Source organism: Nyctibius grandis, chromosome 12 (assembly GCF_013368605.1).
Source record: "Nyctibius grandis isolate bNycGra1 chromosome 12, bNycGra1.pri, whole genome shotgun sequence".
NCBI classification, from domain to species: Eukaryota; Metazoa; Chordata; class Aves; order Nyctibiiformes; family Nyctibiidae; genus Nyctibius; species Nyctibius grandis.
Window position 1 is genome coordinate 1,326,129 of NC_090669.1, and position 22,263 is coordinate 1,348,391.

General features: G+C 43.1%; 1 protein-coding gene across 1 annotated transcript in view; it reads left to right on the plus strand.

Annotated features, from left to right (window-relative positions):
- Positions 1 to 266: 266 nt before the first annotated feature.
- Positions 267 to 22,263, plus strand: part of RSPRY1 (ring finger and SPRY domain containing 1) — a 38,566-nt gene continuing 16,569 nt past the window's right edge. The window contains exons 1-6 of the mRNA XM_068411202.1: positions 267 to 340; positions 10,499 to 10,687; positions 12,843 to 13,341; positions 17,324 to 17,376; positions 18,865 to 18,977; positions 21,168 to 21,294. Of these exons, the coding sequence (XP_068267303.1) occupies positions 12,995 to 13,341; positions 17,324 to 17,376; positions 18,865 to 18,977; positions 21,168 to 21,294 (640 nt within the window). The 5' untranslated portion in view covers positions 267 to 340; positions 10,499 to 10,687; positions 12,843 to 12,994. The remainder of the gene's footprint in view (positions 341 to 10,498; positions 10,688 to 12,842; positions 13,342 to 17,323; positions 17,377 to 18,864; positions 18,978 to 21,167; positions 21,295 to 22,263) is intronic.

The following is a 22,263-nucleotide window of genomic DNA, read 5'->3' on the forward strand; positions in this document are numbered from 1 at the left end:
CAACCAAGTGAGCTCTTCCTTAGGCAGCCCCTCCCACCTAGGAGCCAATCCCCGCTGCTCTTAGGGAAGTCAGAGAAACGTGGGAGGGTCGGCCGTTAGGTGACGTCAGGGCGGTCCCACGCTGCAATTGGGCGAAGCGCTCGGGCCGGGGGCCGGGGGCGGGGCGTGTCGCCCGGGAGACGGCGGGGGGCGGGGCCAGGCGGGGCGGGGCGGGGCCGGGCCGTGTGTGGCCTCCATCTTTCCGCCGTGCGCCGCCGCGGCACAAAGGAGCGGCGGGGCCGGGTCGGGGTGTGGCGGGCGGGCGTGGGGCCCGCGGCGCTCCCGGTGGGGCTGCGGCGAGGTAAGGCGGGGCGGGCACCGCCCTCGGGTAACGGCGGTGGTGAGGCGGGCGGGCGCCGCGGGGCTGAGGTGGAGCGGGGCGGGCACGGAGAGGGGAAGGGGCAGCGCCGGGCTGGGCTCCGGTGGCGGCGGTGGGCCCGGGGGTCCGCCGGGTCCGGCCTTGGGTCGCTAAGGGCGGGGCGCGGTGCTCACCCTGCACTGCCCCGGGAGCCACGCGTGCGCCGGGGCAGGGTCCCGGGCGGGGGTGAGGGCCGGGAGGCCGCCCGGGTGCGGGGCCGGGGCAGCGCAGCCCCACCGGCCTGAGGCAGCGGCCCGCGCTCCCGTGGGCGCCGCTTGCTTATGTCGGTGCTGCCCTGGCTTTTGGGGGGCGGGGAGCGCGCTGCCTCGCCGGGGTCACCCGTACCCCCCCTCCCCCCCTCGCCCCGGGGAGGGCAACCAGCATAAAAAGGCGGGTGGCCGCGGTGCAGTGGCGTGTGCCCGGCCGGGCTGCTGGCACGCTGGGCGCTCCCAGTGCGGTGCCTGGAGGGCCCGGAGGTGGGAAGAGCTGGGCTCGGGTGTGAAGTTGAGTTCGCGAAGGATAAACGGTAAAAGGTGACTGAAACGGGGGTTTGCTGGAGCGGGGCACCCCGAGTCGGCCGCTCCCGGGGGCCGTGAGGCGTTACAAGTGTTTAACGGCGCCTCTCGGGTGCTGGGAGATCTTCCTGGTACTTGTATGACTTGCAAAACAAGGGCTTTGCTACAGCGGTTTGGGGCGGGTGGGGATTTAATATACAGGGGGCAAACCGACATGGTGCTGTGGGAGCTCAGAAACACTCGGGAGAATTTTGTTGAGCCCTCGAATATTTTTCTATGAATGTAAAAAGTCAGAATCCTGGAAGCTATTTACCCCTCTCAATGTAAAAATATTTCTGCAAAGCGGGTTTTCTGTCTTTTACAGAGGAAATATGACGATGGGGAGTGAGCTACCATATGCCACTATTGATCTGGATCCTTTGTTTTACATACTTGGGCAATAAATTAGGCAGCGGCACCTTTCCTAGGAGCGTGGTAACACCACGGTACTGCTTTGCTCTCCTAGTTCAGTGCTTCTAAAGCAGGTCTCTTCACTGCTCGTGTTATGCCGATATCAAGCGTGCATTTCTCTTTTAAGCCCTGTGATTCTGTCCTGCTGATCACTGTTTCTCTCTTGGGTAGCTTAATCTTTCCCTTTTTTTAATGTTGCTCTTTCTTTTCTTCTGTTTTGCAGCAGTAGATACAGTGTCCCTTCTGGGTAGAGTCTTAATGTAGGTCCTGAGAATGACTGTAGTCATCTTGGCTTTCATTTTCTGTTTTGTTATTGCAAAATGTTACTCTGAATCTCTCAGTATCCACCTCGAGCCCAGAGTTCATTTGAGTGCTCAGCCTGCGTTTATCAGCCTTTCTCACACAGAGGAACTTTGGTCCGTGGGCAAGCGTGGACATAAGAGCTGCCTTTTCTCTTCTAAATTTATTCAGCCTTCTAGATACTGCATTGTTTTCTGAATGCTGGTGTGTTTGGTGTCTTTTTTCCTTTTATGTCTGTGTCAGTATTTGTTTTCTTCAACAGAAGCAAGAGATTTTTTTTCGGCTTAGCACTAGTTTTGCCTCCGGTTTTTAATTTTTCTGTCCTTTGTCTTGCAGTGACTGCATTTATTTGGTTTGGTACTTTGGTTTTTTTTTTTTCTCGGGCTGGTCCTCGGTTCAGTTCTTCTGCTTTACTTGTGATTTTCTGTCCATCCATCAGTGCTATGAGGTTATTGTCGTGTGGAGACCTGCATACACTTGTGTACTGTGACTCTTCCCCTTTTTACTTCTCAGTATTTAAACCTTTGCTGTTTCCCTGCTGAACTAGACAAATCTCTTGACACTTCTCATCACCTACGAGCCACCTGAAATACTCCCTTGCATCTTGTCTGCTCTTGGACTCCTGTATTTGGCTGTGGATTTCTGGAGGACCGTACATTCTCAAAACTTCTTGTATCATTTTAAGGGTCTGAGATGCTGTTAAATGTATTTTTCTTTTGCATTTATCCAAATGCAAAGAATTGATCTGTTCTTTGCCCTGATCTAAATCTGGCCCATTCTTCTGCAAATACTTTTGCATGTGTCTTTGTTCTCCTCTGCCGAAGCCCACTCAGCAAAAGAGGTCCTTTCTCCTGCTGGCACCCTTCCTGTGTCCCTTTAGGACATCACTGTTACTGCTTTGTGCCCCAATCTCTGCGTTTGTTCTCGTTTATAGGTCTGCCTGAATAGGTTGTGTATTTCTCCTGGTGAGTTCTTTTTTCAGATGCATGAAGCACAACTGTAGTTACGTGATCGCTTTTTGGGGTCTCTCCCCTTTTCATCCAAACGTTCTCTTGAGGTTCCTGCTAACTCTAAAAGTTTTCAGCATCTGCTGTCCATCGCTTGTGTAGGAAGCTCCTCCAGGATATTTCAATGCAGTGTTCTGCATCGTGCACAACTCCTGTCATTACCTATTGCTGATTGTTTGTTAGCTTAGTCTCAGTTATTTACCTGCTGTTAGATTGCTGATACATCTAATTCAGCCAGTCCACACGCCTCCCTTACCTTCAGCTGTGATATCGGTGTGGGGTTATTGGTTTCCTTGAAGTCTTTAATTTTCCTTCTCATTTACTTTCAGCATTCTATACTTGGAGTTCAACTGCGATGCGTCATGGTAGCCGCTATGGTATCCTACTCTCTGGCCTCGTAATTCAGTGATCGCTCAGTGCCTCCCTTAATCTCACTGTTATCTTGTTCTGTGCTTTTCTTAATGCTCGTTTTTTTCTCTTAGAAGGGATGTGATGGTTTTCTGCCCAACTTCTTCGCACTCTTCCTGGGTACCTTTTCAGTATTTTCACACGGGAGGTCTTGGCTCTCAGCGTGTTTCATTTGCTGTGAGCCTTGTGGATGGGCTGAAATAGATTACTTACAATAGTGTGGTTCCCTCCTGTGAAGTAGGACATCTCTCATACTCTGCCTGTCAGGTGATATCAAAGTCCGTTTCCCTCAAGCTTTTTGTTTGTGTTTTAAAATTAAGGAATAAAAGGGAGATATTTAGTAGCCTAAGCAATAAGTTGGTGATGAAGGTGGCGATCTCTCCTGGAATGCTTACTGGGCTGTTACTCTTCAGGCTCCTTTGTTCAAATTTCCTTTCACATCACTATCTCCGCTAGCTGATACCGTACTGCATTTTGAAATGTCTCCTACTGGTGTCTTTAAGTCATGTAGATATGTGGTGGTATCCTCACAAAATGGAGCAGAGCTCGTCATGTGCACTGTTAGGTTTCCCTCTTGACACAGAGGCAGCAAGTTAAAATGCTGTCACGTGGCAGTAAATTGAAGGCACGCTAACGTGAAGTTGGTCTCTTTCTGCTCCATTGTCAGTATGTTGTGTTCAGCATTTTAAACTGTTTGGTTTTGGGGTGCACGCTCTCGTTTAAACCGTATTTTAGACTGCCTTGTGAAACATGTACGCACTCGTCTTCATCCCACTTCCTAACCCACGTGTGCTTGTCCGAGTCGTCTCTCAAGCAGTTAGTCCCCTTCCTCTTCTCAGCCACAGGAGCTCTGAAACCCATTGACCAACTTCCTCAGAGTTTCTTCATACAGGTGGAGGCCTTAAAACACTAGGAAAAAAATACCACAGCTCAGTGGTAGGAGCAGGATACTTGTGAGACCTGGAGTCACTGGCTCTGCTGCTGACAGAAGCACTTGTTACACGTGGTCACCTAGTCAACGTCAGGATCTCTCCTGCAGCACGCTTTCCTCGTAGACTTGTAGCGGGGCTGAGACAAAAGGTCCTCAAGGCAGAACCTGAAGAGACAAACAGGAAGAAAAGCAGGGTTCTTGTGTGGGTTTTTTGTTGTTTTTTTCCTTTTAATAGGTGAGATAAGGGTTTCCAGTCACCTGCACAGAGCTGTGCATCAAGTTCTGTAGACTTCAGCTCTGGAAGCCCCAGATGAGGGATCACTCTTCCCGTGAGTGCCTCTGAGGCAGGTTTGCTAACCTAGTGACCTACATGTTATATTTGACTCGGATGGCAGTCTTTTGAGCAGCTGTTGCTGTATCCACTTACAGGAGGAAGGAGAATCGAAAAGACATCTCCTGCTCTGCCGGTGCAGTCCCAGACTTAGGCTAGCAAAGAAAGAGCTGCTGGCTTGCCATGGTTGGCAAGGAAGGTCACAAAACTGGCTCTCGGCTACGGGCACCGAAAGATCAGACCATCCTCTAATGCTGCTTGAATTAACAAGAAGTGGAACTTTCTCCAGCCTGTTTCCTGCCGTGCTGTTAGGTTTTTCATGTTTGAGATGATAACCAGTGTCATAAAGTGACAATTTGGTGAGGCTGAGAACAAGAGGCTCTAGACATTGTCTGCTCTGTGCTCTGCTCTCCGAGGCAGCTGTCAGACAGCCGACAATGCAAGCTACCAACTGAGGCATCACTGAATTTTTCAGCAATGTTATCAAAATCTTTCACACATCCAGAACTGTTTTCAGTGTATTTTATGCATTCGTAATAGCTTAGTCATGCCACCTAGCTGGGCTTATTTCTGTGGTCTACAGCACAAGTCTGGTTCTGCCTTCTACAGAGCACCTAACCTTCCTTTGAAAACAAGCCGAGCTCTGACATACTGGAGAAACAAAAGGACTAAGATTAGTTGACAGACAAGAAACAGCACAGCTCTGGGTTGTCGTCATTTCGGCTCTGTTACATGAAGGCAGTGATTTGCTGACAAGAATCTGCCCCTGCTTCCAGCAGTCCCTGCTCGTAGCATCTTTCCATAGCCCACGGTGCGATTACTCAGATGCCTCTGTGCTAGCCCCAGGTCTAGTTCCCACGGCAGGATTGCACTCTGTGACTGTTTGAGCTGTTCAATCTCTTGACTTGTCCCTCAAAATGCTTTTGTAGTTTCTTTTGTTAATATAGAGGTGCTTTAAACTAAGTCTGTATTATTGGTGTTTACTACAATGAGTTGATCTCCCCATAATTTAAGAGAACTCTTTCATTGGTTTCTGGGTAGTAATATAGGTAAAGCCTTATCCTTTCTGAAATGGATAATTATTAACTTTACTAGAAAAAGCTTTTAAAAAAATGCATTGGGTTTTTTGTGTGTTTCTTTGCAGTTCTGCACCTCTGCTTGGTACCCAAAGAGTCCACACTTTCTTCCCAGCACTATCTGTTCTCAATTTCTTCTTTTTTTTTTTTTTTTTAATTTTGAATCCTGATATCATGAACATTTTTGTCAAAATTTAGCAAATTAATTTATTTTTGATAACATCTGTAGCTTTCAGGGCAGCAAGGAAGATTAAGTTGAATTAATTGAAGGATTTATTTATAAGCCTCCAAATGAACGTCTGTGCCAAAACCTGCTATGGTGTAGCTAATCAATTTTATTTCGTGTGCTTGTAGCCCTTTAGTTTGCAGGATTAGTGTTCCCTGCCATCTGCAGGGCGTTATCTTCCCACCGCTTCTGAAGCAGTGCGTTATCCTCTGCTCCTTGGGCAACTGCTGAGCTTGTGCAGCTCTGCCACGTCAGCTTGCTTGGAGGCAAGTCTTGTTCAACTTCCCCAGAGCTGTCAGATACCACTATCTTTTAAAAAAAGATCATTATCTCGGATGTGTATTCATCTGCCTCAAAGCATAGCTTTGTCTCTGAAAAGAAATCTAATGACTTGTCTACAGTGTGAGGAGAAGGGAACGGGGAGGTCATGTTCTGCATGACTGATACCAGCGCTGAACGGGTGATTTAAACATGCAAAGCGTTAAAGCGAAGCAGAGATTGTCTGAAGGCCGTGGTACAAAGGACAGTTCCACCTAAATGATCATGAGATGAGAAGTTACAACCTCTGAGGTGGAGGAAGCGAGGAGGTGGTAAATGCTTCAGTTTCTCTTTCAGAAAGAGCTGTAGCAGAACAGTCTCTTGAGGAGCCCTGGGCACTGGCCTCTCTTTATCCAGAGGCAAGGGAAAACCTGGGCAGGGCAAGAGTCTCTCTTTACCAGGCCTGCTTTGGAGACACTAGTTTAAGCGAGACAGTGAAGTTCATCTTAAATCCATGTTGCAATTTTAGCATTCTCGTACCAGCTTAAAAATGGATTTAAGGGAAGTAAAAAGACTTAAGTAGTCCAATCTACAGGTGACTCTCAAATCTGACTTTCATAGTGAGTCTACAGAAAAAGAAACTACTGTGGTGGCAGTTAGGATCTGCTTCTTGTTTCTCCTTTGACTGTTACCACATCAGGTCGAACAAGAGATCAGACCCTTCAACTACTCCGTGCTTCTGACAAAGCTGGAATTACCTAGAGAAGACTGCAGGGTTAAAGCCCAGTTTTTTGCATATGGCCTGCACAGCCCTGGGGGTTTTCACTGACGAGCACTTGGGCAGAAGGTGGGGAGTTTTTGAGAGGTGATCAGTCTCTTTCCCTTTCTGTGCAACAGGCGCTTGCAAGGTCAGGCTGCTTTGGGTTTAGGGTGCTCTTACTGCAGCAAGAAAGCAAATGACTGTGGCAACAACTTTGCCCTGTGAATGGTGAAACGCTGCATGCCAGTAAATGCTGTTTCCCATTGAGTTTTGACACTAGTCCTAACCCTCCAGGATATTTTTAAAGAAAATAGAATTGAATTAGGGGTTTGCTTAAGATTACACAGTATGATGTTTGGTTACTACATGCAGCAGAGCCAGCACGGCATTTACTCACTCCTCCTGAAGCCTGCGGTCCACTTACGTGCGCTGCATGGTAGCCACACTGGATGCCAAGTAGCTCTTTCTCTTTGGTTGCACAAGTCTTACACTTGAGAGGCTGACCTCGAATCTCAATGCGATCTCCTGAGAAAGTCTCAATTTCACATCATAATTGTATTTAATTTACTGGAAACTCTTGGTTTTCATCACCTACCCCAATAATTTCAAAGCTGATATCCTCTCTATGTTCTAAAAGCTTGTAGTTGCAAACAGGCCTCTTCCCCCTCTTATTCGTCTGTTGGAGTTGATAATCTTGCAGCAATTCGTAGCAGTATTTCCTTCTTCTGGTAGTTTGAACTTTTCCTCTGACTGGCATCACAAGTATTTCCATCCCTTCCTTTTTAGGAGCATCATTTCTTTGGGAAAGAAATGCTGAGGAAATATTTCTAATTATTTTATCTCCTTAATAGGAAACTGCTGCCCAAAACTCTCAGTTTTGCATTTTGAAAAGCTGTCAGCTTTACTTCATGGTTTGCTGACTGAGCTCCTGTGTTACTCCGCTCTTGAGAGGAGAAATCCATGGTCTTACTCTTGTAATGGTGGCAGAAGCTGCAGAAGTGGTTCTAGTAGCCGAAACCCTCTCTGCTCATTTAAGTGTGTGAGGTTTTTTTGTTCGCTTGGCAATGCGCTCCGTTTCATGGAGAGGAGAGGCATTTTCCATCATGAGGCACTATTATGGTTGGCTGTAACCGAATATTTGAGGGGATGAATCACCGACTCCTGGGCTGCTTATTGCAGAGAAAATGAGCCTGATGCCACTTGGAGCTGACTTCATTGGCGTGCTGTGTCAGATGATGGAGAGGAGGCCTCTTGGGTAGGCTGGGCATCCGTGCTGCCAGGCAGGTGCATGTCCACTCCAATGGCATTTGTTTCAATGGATGATGGTGTCATCCTTCCCACTTGGACTTCCAGCCAGGGCAGGTTGATCAGTCTGTGCAGCTTGCAACTCCTCCATGCATCCGTGCGTGAGCCTGCCAGGAGAGCAGCTGCTTCACTGTGGTGGGGATGGCCCCAGCCGCCGGTCGGTGGGGGTCCTGCAGGTGCTCTCTGGTGTAAAGGAGGAGGTGGTGGACACTGGCTTTCTCTGCTGTTCTTGCAGTATCTGTTCAGGGTGAGAGGTGTGGGTACCAGGTACTTCTCATAGAATTAAAACTTACATTTTGATCATATGTTTGGCGACATTGTAGTCCTGCATCCCAAAGCAGGTCAGAATTCAGAGTGAATGGATGACCCTGTCTGTTGGAAAGCAGGTACTGGCTGCTGCCTGTACCATTTCTTGCACTTAAAAATGTGGGGCCAAGCTTTTATTAAAATACCATTTCAAAGTAAAGTAAGTGCTATCACTTTTATAAATCTGGCTGCTGTTATGAACAGCTTTCATAGTCTTGTTAGCACTTTCTAAATTTGCCAAAGAATATTCCTTGGGCAAATGCAAAACTGTTTGGATGGGGCTTTCTAGCATTGCGGTGTATCCCACTGACACAAAATCCAGTTAATGGTGGGGGAAAGCGGTCAAAGATTTTAACATGGAACCTGTTTGCTTTCCATCCTTTAGCTTAGCTCTTGCTGGTATTTTCACGCTCAGTTGCTTCATCTGAAGACTTTCAGTTCTACTTTGACTTGCACTAATTGTTTAAGAAAATGGAGTTTGCACGTTGTCACTGTAGCCCTGACAGCAGGCAATAGGTTTCTGTTCCAGTGGCCTTCCAGGGAAACTTGTTCTTATTCTTGTGCTGGTACTTAGGTGTATCTTAGCCGTTCACTCATAACACATTTGGGTTAAAGAGTGTTATGATAGGATATTAAAACAGGAAAGGTAAATGTCACAAGCCGCACGAAATTCTCCAATAACATAATTTTTAAGAAAACTAGTACACTTTGGTTAACAATCAGTCACAACATTATAATGGAAGACTGATAAATTTTAAAAGCAGTTGCCGAGACTCTTAGCTGTGTAACTGCTGAAAATGAATTTAAATGGATTATGAAAGATTGGTTCTCTTCCTTAGCTGTGTTTTAACGGCACAACAAACATGTGGCCTTTGTCTCAGGAGACCGAGCTATTGACTCTTGGGCAAGTGCACTAGGAAAGACCCTGTTTCCCTGTTATTTTATGCTTGCTGTTAAGCCTGGCTTTAAGTATCCGCTGCCAGGTAGGATAGGAGGCTTATCTTGGCCTATCGTGATACTGCTGTTGTGATATTGCTCCTTGAATTTTTTTTCTTTTAGACAAAGTCTTTGAAAACCCCCTTTCTCTTTTATTTGCACAATATTTGCAAGTAGACTGCTGAAGTATTGTTTGAATTAAAAAACCATATTTTCTGTCCAGGTTCTGTTGAGAGCAGGGATTTGCAAAAATTAGGCTTGCAGTTAAATTTAAAAATTTCTTTCCATCACTGTATGCGGAGATTGTTACCTCTTATTGAAACAATAATACATTTCATCTTTTATGATGTGCAAAATGCTTTTGGTTTTGTATGTTGGTTGTGTCACTGAGGCCTCGGAGTTGGACAGAAGCAGAATTGCTCACTCATCACTTGCATCTCCCTCCTCTACTGTATTTCCCTGTTCTATCCTGCAGCCGACCTGAAGTCTGGTGTCTCCATCCTCTTTACTTCATCAGTGAGAGTGAGGGTGTTGGGATGGCCACGGGCAGCCTGATGCTAGTCGCAGTTCATTATAGTGTTGTAAAGCTGTCCTTAAAAAATAATGCCAGCTCAAATGCGATTTAGTACATCACTCTTTTAAAAGATTTTTCTTAAAAAGCTTTTCCTTTTCACTTCAAAACCTCTCTTCCTGCATTCGTCAAGCTGGCTTGCAAGGCAGATCTGTAGCAATCTCTTCTTCTACCTTATGTTCCTAATTATTTAGCCTTTTGGTTTGTTTGAGGCTTGACAATGAACTGCTTGTATGTGATGGTAAGCGACAGCCAAGTGAATGCTGTCAAACTCAGCTCTTTATTTAATAGGTTTATTTTATAAGCTCTTTATTAATAGTTTATCCTGTCGTTTCTCTTTTCCCTTTAATCGACTTTTATAGTGTACTTGCTTTTTCTGCTGTCCCTACTCTACTTGAGGGTGATATTATTGCTTCCCTTCTTCCTTTAAGCAGTAATTTGAGGGGAGGAGTTGGTTACTGCTCTGCACTTGGTACTATGGTGGCTGGAATACCAAGGTTGTAAAAACAGATTGGGTTTTCTCTAGCTGTGTCTAGTCCTAAAGTTAGTAGGTGGCAAAATGGTTTTTGAAACCTTGAGAGAACTTCCCCCGTAATGGCTGAATGTGGCTGAAAATAACAGGATGACTTGATGTCATGGCGGGTGTAGGGAGGAGGTGGAATGCATCTACCTTAGCGGCAGTTTCCAAGTGAATTGTTTGTTCTTTTCCCTCTGTCTTCAGGGACTTTTCAGCGTAGTTCCTAGAAGTGAAAGCAGAGTCGACCGTAATGACTCGCTGCCCACGATAAAGGCTTAGAGAGTGCTGCTTGTCCAGTTACGACCGTGTCTGTGCCCTGAAGAAGAACAGGCCACTTCTGTTCCAGCGCTTTGTGAGCGAGCCCAACTGTTCCTGAACCAAACATGCTTAAGGGTGAGTTGATCATCATCACTTGTTTTTAATCATGCTTTAAGTTGTCAGCCAGAAAACCTGGGTTTCAGTAATCAGTTTTCATCTTGACTTATGTCTATTTTTGTTTCCTTAGGTAGGTTCTTACTCATTGCTAATCCCTAAAATACAGCTTTTCCATCCTCATTCGGATGATAAGATAAATTCACTGTGTTAACATTTTCTTGAGTTACAGAACAGCTTAACTCAGTTCAGATTCGAAATCTGTAACAGTTTTACATTACTAAAATGCCCCTAAATGATCTGGATTCATACACACATGCATATTTTTTTCTTAGGAAGACATGTTTTACATTTAATATACAAGGTCGTCTTAAAAAAAAAAAAAAAAAAAAAAAAAAATGAAGCTACCCTCCCCCCACAACCTCTTAAAGTCATTTGAACCAGTTGTGATCTTGCACAATTCTGTTTAAGATCTGTGCAATCCGTATGGGCACCTTTGCATCTACTTTTTACTTGCTGACTGAGAAGATAACAGCTGTATTGGCTCAGATGAAAAGACTCCTGAGCCCAATCTCCCACCTCTTGTTGTGGTCAAACTACTTAGAGAGCAAGGCAAGTGTGTTGTGATGCTGAAACCCTTTTAATGATCTGTGGTTTAGGAATTTCTTGAACCAGAAGTCAAGATCTTGTATTTTTTTGCAATTAATATCCCTTGAGGGATTTTTTTTTTCCCTAGTTAGCCTTCAGTTAATTTCTTAATACTGAACTTTTCACTGTGTTAAAAGAAGATAACGTACTTCAAACTACAGAAGGGTCTGTTAGAGCTTGTTTGCAGTGCTTTCCCAGTGACAGCTGTACATCCAGAGACTTGCTCATATGACCAGTGTCTGGCTTCCCAAATAATGTTGTTATGATCTTGTCCCAAGCGGCAGCCAGCAATTGCACGGTTGCCAGTTGGCTCCGATGGTAGGGGCCCTTTCATGTTTGAAAGGTAGCAACTGCCTTTGACTTTCTTTTAATTTTATGGTGCTACATGTCTGCTGTTAAATAGATTATTTAGTGATTGTAGAATAGTAATAACCTGCTACAGGATATTCACCATAATTTCTAGCTTAAATGTTAAATTTGATTCTTAAATAACATGCATTTAGTCTTAAAAGTTACTTATTTATTCTGGCATGCTTGAAGTGTGTAAGTAGTGAAACGATGCCTTTTGTAGCGCTTTCTTTTAGCTGAGGCTTTATATAATGTTCTATAGAAATATAGAACCCTGTGGCTTGAAGAATAACTTGTAACGAAACAGGGTTTTAAATCCTTTTGCTCTTGCTAGCATTCTCAATTCAATGATTTCGAGGGACTGCCCTACAATCAGTTGCTAGTGGGCCTGTATTTGACCCAAACTGTTTGAATCAAGAACAAAAGAATGACTGAATTAGTCTTTGTTCCCAAAAAGGGAAGATTGGGTTGATGCTAGATCCGAACAAGCATACAACCTGCACAGAAAACACCCCTTTCAAATCCCAGTTAGATTTGTAGGCATTAAAATGGTGTCTGTAATCCCTGTTTATTTTAAGGTCCATACTTGGTGCTGCTTTGGGTGAGAATCCAGTTGATGTAGGCACCTTCCAAAAAGCCGTGTTTGTGCGCAGATGGATTAAACGCTCAGCTCGCTGTTAAACCTGTTGCTTGTTGAGATGGCCAAAACTGTAAAGAACTAGTCTTAGGGTTGTGGCTTACTGTTTAGTGTGTGTGGAAATGATACCAGATATTCCTGATGTGAAATGAGAACCCTAAATGTGCAGCCTTTACTTGGGTGGCTTGAGCAGTATGTCTCTATAAAGGGTAAAGAACAAATGAAACTGTTAGTACTTACCACTTAAAGGGTAGCAGTGTGCTAGATTTAAGGATAAAGTTGTTCCTCTGCATCCAAAAACCATGGAAGAAATGGGAAATAATAGGTAGTGTAGGAAGGAATAGTGTGTAGGTGGGAGCTGCTACCCAGTGAACTTCCTCCTCTTCCTTCCTTTCCCACTCCCCACGATAGACTTCAGCTGCAAACCTTGTGTTTCCTAGGTGCTTTATCCACCAAGGCTGATTCTGTTTACTAAAATAGGAATTCTTCTGTCATTCATTAGAAGTAGTAACACTGACTTTTGTTTTGGGTTTGCTTTTTCAGACCTCCTTCTGGATGACCAATGTGTATTATAACCGATTATATCGGAAACTTAAGTCTCCAACTTCCCATTCATTCCAGCTGGCAGCAACGCTTATAATGCAAAAAAAATCACAATTCAGCATCACACAAACTTTACTCTTAAAACTTTCTAGATGATTGTAGTTGCTTTGGTTGTGTTCTATGCTAGCAGAAGCCTTTTTCAAGGTTTACTGTTGACTCTAGAGCACCACATTCCCCGCTTACTGGGAGCCTTGGGGGCTGGCAATATGGGAAACTCGTGTGTTTGCCGCGATGACAGTGGAGCAGAAGACAACGTGGAATCTCAGAGTCGGCAAACAGAGAACAGTAGAGTGCACGTTCCTGAAGCAAGAAGCCACCCAAGGGACCCTGTCCGTCCACCCAGGAGGGGTCGAGGGCCTCATGAACCAAGAAGGAAAAAACAGAATGTGGATGGGCTAGTACTTGACACACTGGCTGTAATTCGGACGTTAGTAGATAAGTAAGTACCTCCTCAAGGAATAATTCAACATGAATGAAAATGTTCTTGTCTTCTCTCAAACTGTGACTCCATCCTCTCACCGATCTACACCTGACCCTCCCTGAAGCAGCCACGTGTTTCCATCTGGAGGCTTAGGAGAGGAGCACCTTTCCTAGGTAATAGCAGTAGCTCCTGAGTGCCCAGGTACAGACTCTTCCAGGAGCTGAGGAGCTTTCTCACAGTTCCTGTATGGGCCTACACCCAGGTGGGATGAGGAGTGTGCTCAGTATTTCTTACTTGGCATAGATACACAGTTTAGGAAGCAATGAACACTCCAGAGTTTGGGAACTTCTGTCCTAAAAATTGGTTGTTGTGCAAGTTTTCTGTTTTCAGGCTGTATTGACTTCTTTGGAAATGGTTAAGCAAAATGGAGAGCTTTGATCTTCGTTAGCTTGTATAAACAGACTGAGGTTTTCTTTCCACTTATAAGTCTGACTACTTTTTAAAGACCGCATGTTGTGACTGTTCAACTCATGATCTCAGTATTACATTCCTTGCATGCTCAAAGCATCCATTAAGGGTGTGGGAGATATTTATGGATTCATCCTTATTTTTTTTTTGGTTTTGTGTTGCTTTCTACAAAGCTATAAAAGGACCTTCAAAATGATGGGTTAAGTTAGCTCATCACCTTGTGGGTTAGGTGCAGGCTGGGAATTGGAAAGGCCAAAACAGAAGGAAAAACAGTATTGTAGCTTCACAGCTGGGATTTAAGGTGGATGAGGCTCAGGATAAGTGAGCCTTGATTCATATACCTGCATTGTTACTCTGGAATGTGCCTGCAGAGGAGGAGTTTGCCTTCCTGCTGTAAAATGCTTTAAGTGGAAATACCAGGATGTATTTTTTTTTCCTGAACATTTAAATCGAAGATGTTTTTTAATAGGTTTTATTTTGTGGTCTGTCTTCAAATCATTAAGTTAAAATCATGGCAAATTTTAAAAGTTTCTCCCTAATCTCGCTTGCCTTCCCCTTTCCCCTGCGTTCAGCTCCTTAAGCTGTTTCACAACGCTTTTGGGCCTAGCTGATCCTGTTCCTGTGGGTCTTGCAGTCGGTGTTGTAATCTTGTAAGCGCTTTCATACAGTACTGAGGGACAATAAGCATAGTTATTTCACTGATCCTGGAGTCCTGTTTCTGACAAATTCCTGAAGCTGCTGTTTTCTTTTTTTATACAGACTCCAGTGAAATATTTCCTTAGACTCACTTAACCATATAGGTTGGAAGGGACCTCTTGATGTTCAACCGCTGCAGCCTCCTGCTCAAAACCCAGGTCTAGCAGGAGCACGTGGCTCAGGGTCTTATCCAGCCAAGTGTTGAATATTTGCAGAATACAGAGATTCTCCACCTCTTTGGAGGTGGAGAAAACCTCCAGTGTTTGACCACCCCCATGGTTTAAATAAGTAAATATTTTTAAAAGTTTTAACACATCCCTGTGGCCTCTTGTCCTGTTGCTGTGCACCTCTGAGAAGAGCCTGGCTCTGCCTTCTCTGCTCTTTGCCATCACATAGTTGCAGACAGCAATGTGATTTCTCCTTCTTCCCACTACCCTCCTTTCAGGATGAATAAACCTGTTTCTCTTAGCTTCTGCTTGCACATCGTGTTCTCCAGCCCTCAACCATCTTGGAAGCCCTCTGCTAAACGCACTCCCTTAGAGCAAAGTCTTTCTTGTCCTGGAGAGCTCCAGAGTGGGCTGTACTGGTATACTGGTCTGCCTTGTTTCATAGTAAGGCAGTTGGTAAGGCACAGATGGTTTTATAGCACAGCTACATATTAAAAGTTCTTGCAGATAAGACAAAGACCTATGGCTATGAATAATGGAGGGTCTGTTGGCGAGGCAAACTATCTAAATGTGTCTGAAAAAAAAAAAATTAAGAAGTCTTTCTCTTAGATTTGAAACTAATGATAGCCCTTTTTAGAGTAACAAGAATGCTCACTTAAGGGAAAAAAAAAAATCCATGTCTGGAAATCTTGATTTCCAGTGTAAGCGAGACTGTAGGAATAAGTATGTTCCGTTATTACCTGTTCCTCCTAGAGCCTGATTTTTTGGTTTTGAAAACACCACGACTGAAGGAAACGGTAGGGAAGCTGACAAAAAATGTGTGAGAGTAAAGTCAAACTAAAATGAAACCATGTAAGTGACAGCAGGTTGGAAATAGAGGCTTCAGTGTGATAGTACAGCCTTAAAAAGCGAAAGAGAGCAGTAAGGCAAAACCCTTTTTCTGACAATTTTTTTCCAAATTCTGTACTGTAAAGTTAACACATGGGGACACTCTGAGATGAACTGTAAATTAAGTTGTTATACTGTGATCTGCAATGAAGAGTTGCTTTCCCTGTTTGCTGTTTGTTTGAATTTTCTTACTGGGTTTTTTTTGTTTACCAAATCTCAAAGTTTGGACCTAAAACATATCTGAAAACTGATTTTTTTTCCCTCCTCTAGAGGGAAAGGAGTTAAGTTTCTTTTCCTAGCCTTAGTAGAATAAGTACTAATTTTTGGAGTTTATATGAAGTGCTGCTTTAAAAATTAAGAAATTAGCCAAATGACTGGTTTGTTTCCAAATGAGGAAGGTGGGGCTGTTTGGGAATTAAGTGGTTAAAATGGCAAATCAGTGGGACAGAACTCTCCTTTGGTCAGTGCCAGCACCGCTAACACCTGCTACCCATGAGGGAATGAGAAATCTTGCTGATAAAAATTTCCTCCTTTTTTATTGTAGCCTTGACTTGTACTTATGGTATTTTTTTTTTTCTTCTTTCTTTAAGTCTTCACATCCTTTCTCTTGACGTAATTCTGCTTGCAGCATTGCACTGCCTTTTCCTGCTGGGGAGATTAGTTTCCAGAAGAAAGGCAGAGAGATGGCAGGGGGGATATTTGTTTCCAGTATTATGGCGATATAAAAATGTGTTTAAACTTCAGCACTTCCTTGTGTAAATATTTGAGTGTGTTAATTTTTTGGTAAGAAAACCATGTATTTTAATCATGTATTTTTAGTTAAAACTGAGATTTTTCTCTTCTCTTATAATTAATCCCTCCAAAGTAGGTAGCTTTATTATCTGCATGATTAATCTGTGTTGAAATTTTCTAAAATTCATCTGTATTTAGCATTTCTGGTTTCATTTCAGAGGTGCGTGATAGAAATGGAGCGTGGACCATATCATTCTCAGCCTGGGGTTGGTTCCAATGCCTCGGTAGCACTGAATAAAGCGTGTAGGACGTGCTGCTGCACAAGCTTTTTCTGGACCTGGAGAATGCTTACTGAATAGGATTTTGAGATCTTGCTTTAGGGGCTTTCACAGCAGTGCCTGCCCGGATAAGCACTGGCCATAGGTTCTCGCCGTTGCATCAGCAAACCAGATTTTGAGGAGCTGATTTAATTTGAACTTTTTATGTTTTTCATGTTGGAAAGGGAATTGGGTTAAATATCTTCTGTTAAATTGCCTTAACTATTTCTTACAGCTCTTGTTAATGAGTTTGCAGTCTATGGTGCTGTTAAGTGGCTTGCCTTTCAGTTTTGTGGTTTTTTTTAAATATATTTATATATTTAGCAGAGAATTTCTGGGGAAAAAATCATATTTAAGCGATGTCCCTTGTGCGCTGCTCGTCATTCACTTCCTGACTTCTGACATACAGTCCCTTGTTACGTACTCCAAGGAGCCCTGCTAATGAATAACACTACACCTAAGCATTATGTTTAGCTTTTAGACATGCAGATATGGATCACCATTTCACTTACGAGCTGTTGTAGATGTGCAGATGTTGACTTTGAGGCAGAAAAAGGCTCAAATCCCATCTGCGTTTCAGATCTGAAAACAGCACTAGCACCCTGCAGCCTGTGTAACTTCCTTTTGTTAAATACTTACTGGATTCATTTTCTGTCTGTGTATTATCATTTTATTTGGTGTATTACGTTGACGATTGTGCATAAATTTTGACCTGTGTAATATCTCTTTCAGTGACCAGGAGCCTCCTTATTCAATGATCACGTTGCATGAAATGGCAGAAACAGGTATCGAGGCACTGTTGGGCATTTCAGTTGTGACTTCAAAGCAAAAAAATCCCTCTTTTCTTTACGAAGAAAAACACATGCTAGCAGTATGTATTACGACTTGCTGTAGCTCTAGGGATGGGGGATCCAAAACACAGTTCTGCCCTTCAGAAGTTTCACTGAGCTCATTGCATTTGCCTGAGGTTTTTTTGAACTCCGTTAAACTTCCTACGTCAACTCTCCAGAAGCAGCCAAGGGATGGCCACAAACACACTGTAATGGCATTAAACTGTAAGCCACAAAGAATGTCTGTTTGCAGTAAGGCAGAAACAACCCATATATGTATGCAGACATGGCTTAAACCCATGTGCTCCAATGTTGGCAAATAGTACATACTTTTTGTCTTGGGTTTTGCTGTCCTTAGACCTCTGTTGATGTAGTTGTTCCAGCCTTGTCCCTAAGTACTCCTGCCAGCTGAGCTGTGTTTGTGCAAGGGCTTTTTTTTGTTTTGTTACAGTAGGAGAAATTCTCCCAGCTCAAGACCTCCACCAAATTTCTGGTTTAGGTGAATTTTTGTCTCTTTTAGTAGAGTTGGTACTAGTCTATTCTAGACCAGTTGGTACTGGTCTATTTCTATTTTCTCTAGAAATGTATTTCTATATCAAAATAAATTAAGCAACCTGCTTAGGTATTACAGCAGTTCAGTAAAATGTTTTTCGGGGGAATGTGCTAACAAAACTCAAACCCCAATGTGTTACTTATATTTACTTGTCATTGTTGGAGAGCGCTGCATCTTCAACCTCACTCGCTTGTAGGCTGATACAGACCCTGTCTTTATTTTCACTTCTAAGGGAACTAGTTTCTTGTAAATCCAAATCTGTTTACTTTATTGGTAGTTTAACATCTTACATGTGGATTGTTGCTTACTTGCAAGTAGAAGCCCTTGCCTACTCGTTAAACAGTGAGAGCTGTTCCGTATGAAAGCAAACTTTCTCTAGACCACCAGGCATGGGACAAGTTAATGCAGTTCCTCTGAGGTCTGTGTTACCTGAGGGAACTCAAGAAGAGTGCTCGTGATTCTGGTTAGAAGAAATATTTCTTCAGTGTCATCGTGGATGCAGCATTTAACACTTAAGAGTTGACACTGGACACTTGAGTATCACACTGGAACAAAGTGCTTGTCCATACTGGTCATGAGTGTTCCTTCCTAATGCTAGTGGGAACTAAAGGATGCTCTGGCCTGGGCAAGACTGTTCTCCAGAGGTGTTCACTATTACCCAAGCTGCTGTAAAGTTTTTATTTTCTCCTTTAATTTAAACTTCTAAACTACTGCAAACTAAGACATTGATGTAAAAAGTAAACTGTTTGGTTTTTTTTTTCTTTTTCCTACTGACTGTAAACTCAGTGGTTAATTTTGAGGATTTTTCAGTTTACATTTATGGATGTATTTTGAACACTTCAGAATCGCTGTGTCAATTCTGAGCGTTACTTCTGTTTTGTGGTTGACAGATGAAGGCTGGTTGGAAGTTGTCCAGTCTTTAATTAGAGTTATTCCATTAGAAGATCCCCTGGGACCAGCTGTTATAACGCTACTACTTGATGAATGTCCGCTGCCAACAAAAGTGAGTCTAAAGCGTGTTTATCTGTGGCTGAATTTCAGTTATTCCTGGTTGCCACACCCACGATAGCTTCGGGGTGGGTTTCACCAGTGATGCAAGACTCTTGTTAGCTGTTCAGAAAATGGGTGTAACCATGCTAACCATTGTTGAATCCCTTTGAACGTGGGGATTGTACAGAGAACTTGTCTATCTTCAAATGCTGCTTGTTATCTCCTTTCATCAGAAATTGATGATGACATCATTGCAGCTTTCATTTATTAATCTACTTCTTAGGGTGCCAATTTTCGTTTTCACTTTGCATTGTTAGGGATATAAAAAGCTGGTAGCTTTTTGTCTTACATAAATGCATGGGTGGCTGGAGAGCTCATCAAGCTCTCTAACTACCTGAAGTGAGATTTATTTTTCCTCTAGGCTGTTCATTAAAGTCATCCAAGACTTTTGGACGAGCTAAATGTTGTAGAGGCTGTCACATAGACTGCAAAAGGATTTTGAAAACTAAGCTATGAGTAGAAATTTTGCCTGCTTTGAAAAAGAAATCAGGAAATGGAGACCACTGTGAATGTGCCATATGAGGAGTGATTTTGTATTTTTTGATCGACTGTACAATCTACTTGGCAATCAAATGATCTGTTTTTCAAAAGCCACGTGACTTTAATTTAGGTACTGTAATTTTAAGGCACTAGCTATGAAATAGTTGACCTTAACAAGACAAAAGGAATAAGATGACTGTTTCTGGGGTGCACAGAAGTTGTTTTTTTTTCCTGTGCAATCTCTTCACAGCACAAGAAGCTGCAGTTGTGGGATCTGCTGGTCACATGCAGCCTAGTAAAGTGTTTGCTGCTGTTCATTTTCTTTCTATTCAGGATAAGTTTTTGATCTGAGGGGTTTTAAGTGAGTGCCCCACTCCTGTGACAGCTGGAGAACAGCAGCAGGCTGTATTTCATTTTCTGTTATGGTAGGCTGTAAAGTTAAAATGGCAGTGCAGTAAACTGTTTATTCTATAAAGTCTTTATTTAACTCAAAATAGTTCATCTCTGTGACAGTTCTAATAATGGCTAAAAGCAGTAGCAGAGTATGTCAAGCGTCTAATTTTAGGGAGGCTTTTCCATCCCAAGTCTGTGGCTCAGTCATCCTTTCTTCTTTCTCTGTTCTTTCCACTTAGCATCAGCCCTGTTCATCAGTTCTGGTTTTGTGCCTTTTCTTTTGGGAACATAACTACTTCTCAGTGTTATCTCTGTACAAACCTCAGACTCTAGCACTGTAAACTGATTTGAGCGTGGCTCAGAACACAATTCGAAAAAATATATATATTCAACTTGAGTAGTTTTTTCATTTTTTTTTTTTCTCCAAGTGGCCTGCTGATGACTTCAATATGAGGAGGAGTTCTGTTTTAATTAGATCCAAGCCTGAGATTATGCAGTTTCAATCTGAATTGGCTGAAACTTTCATGAAGTCTGGAAAGTTGAGGGGGATTTGGAACTTTGTGGGGTGGGGTTCTCCCTGGGGGATAACTTGTTCTGGCTCTTGGTTAACCCCTAACTACTCTGAAAGTGGAGGGTATACTCTAGATCTATCGTGAATTTTATCCATACCATACTGCCTGAATGAAGCAAGTCAAAGCATGGCATTTTAGATTTATTACCTTCATTGGTTACTTCCTAAATTAGTGTGACTACAGAAAGCCATGTATGCTCTCAAGAATATCATTTATGATGCCCTGTAAAGCTGACAGCATCCTAAATTTATGATGGGGATGTGGGCACATCTCTTTAGTCCTAAATTCTAAGGTCTAAACCAGCCCTTTTCTTTTGGAGAGGGTGTGAGTTTTAGGTCACTGGAAGCAGATTAGGTGGCAGTAGTGCCATAGGCGCTGATTGCTATTGCTTGCCTTTGTCTGCTGTTCAAGTTCTTGCTGCTATAGGTAGCTCACTTGTGTACATCCAGAGGTGTCCCGAATTGCTGATCACAATAATGGCCAGCAATCTGGTGGTAATTTTAAAGTTACAAATCTTGGGTATGTTGAACTTCTCTTCCCATCTGCTTTTTATTTTCTTATCTTAAAAGCTAGCCATGCTGTCTGTAAGATGCTGCTGACTTTAGTAATGTAGTGTAAAAATAATTTGTTGTACTGTATTGAGTTAAGAGGAAAACTGTCAGTAATGTTGAAGAGATTTCCGATTTTTTCTTTTACAGGACGCGTTACAAAAGTTAACTGAAATATTAAACTTAAGTAGAGCTGCTGCTTGCCAGGATGCTTGTCACCCTGCCAAACACCGGAATACAACTGCAGTGCTGGGCTGCTTAGCTGAGAAGTTAGCAGGTAAAGCCATGGGATACTTCTGAAAGCTTGCATTTGGCTCACTGAAGCACCTTCTGCTTTAGTGCCAGCGATACAGGCTGGTTCAGAAATGTTTTCTTACAACTGCATAATGTTCTGTGTTGAGGGGAGACCTTGTGTGACAGGTGTGACCGAGTCTACTGCTTGGAACAGTCACTAGCTTGGGTCTGAATGAGCCATTCACAGTCCCCGATGCTTAAAAAGATCAGATCCTTCTGATACATGGTTAGTGATGGTGGGTCAATGTTTGTTTATGGTATATTGCCTTAGCACTGGTAATCAGTCTTCTCTGTAGACCTACTCTGGCTGTGTGTAAATTACTAAGAACACATAGCTCTTTAGCCAGTAGGCAGGAGTATCGAATTGGTAGTCTTGAAGGCTGTAGAGAAACAAAAAAGAAGGATGCTCTTTCCACTAAACATGTATTGTTCTTTTGTAGTTAGCTGAAAAGATTCTCTCTTCTGTGTTACTTAACAGAAAATTGCTGGGATTCTATTTTAAGGTGACTTTTTGTATAGGAACTTTTTATTCCCTGTCATTTCTAGTACCCTACTGGGAACTGATGATTAAATTTCCTTCCTGCTGATGGTTGGTTTTCTATCTAGTTTTTTTGCTCCTTGTCTGAAGGCGGACAGGAAAAGGAGGAAAGATTGTCTGGTATCACCTAATGGTTATTGAAAAATAATTTCAGTATTTCTGTCAAAAAAAAAAAAGTAAAGAACAAGGGCAGGAAGCATTTCTGTACTATAGTACTTCTACCCTGTTATACTAAGTCAAAATGAGATCCTGTGTCTGCTTTTGTCTTTGTGGTCATGGAACAGATCTGATTGTATCAGCTCAGGCAGCGAATCTGTTAATGCTGTCTTGGAACCCTTTGCAATTTGCTCATAGATGCCAGAGTTTGCTTCCCTTGTATCTCTCTTGATTAAGCAGACAGTATTTCAGGCCTTT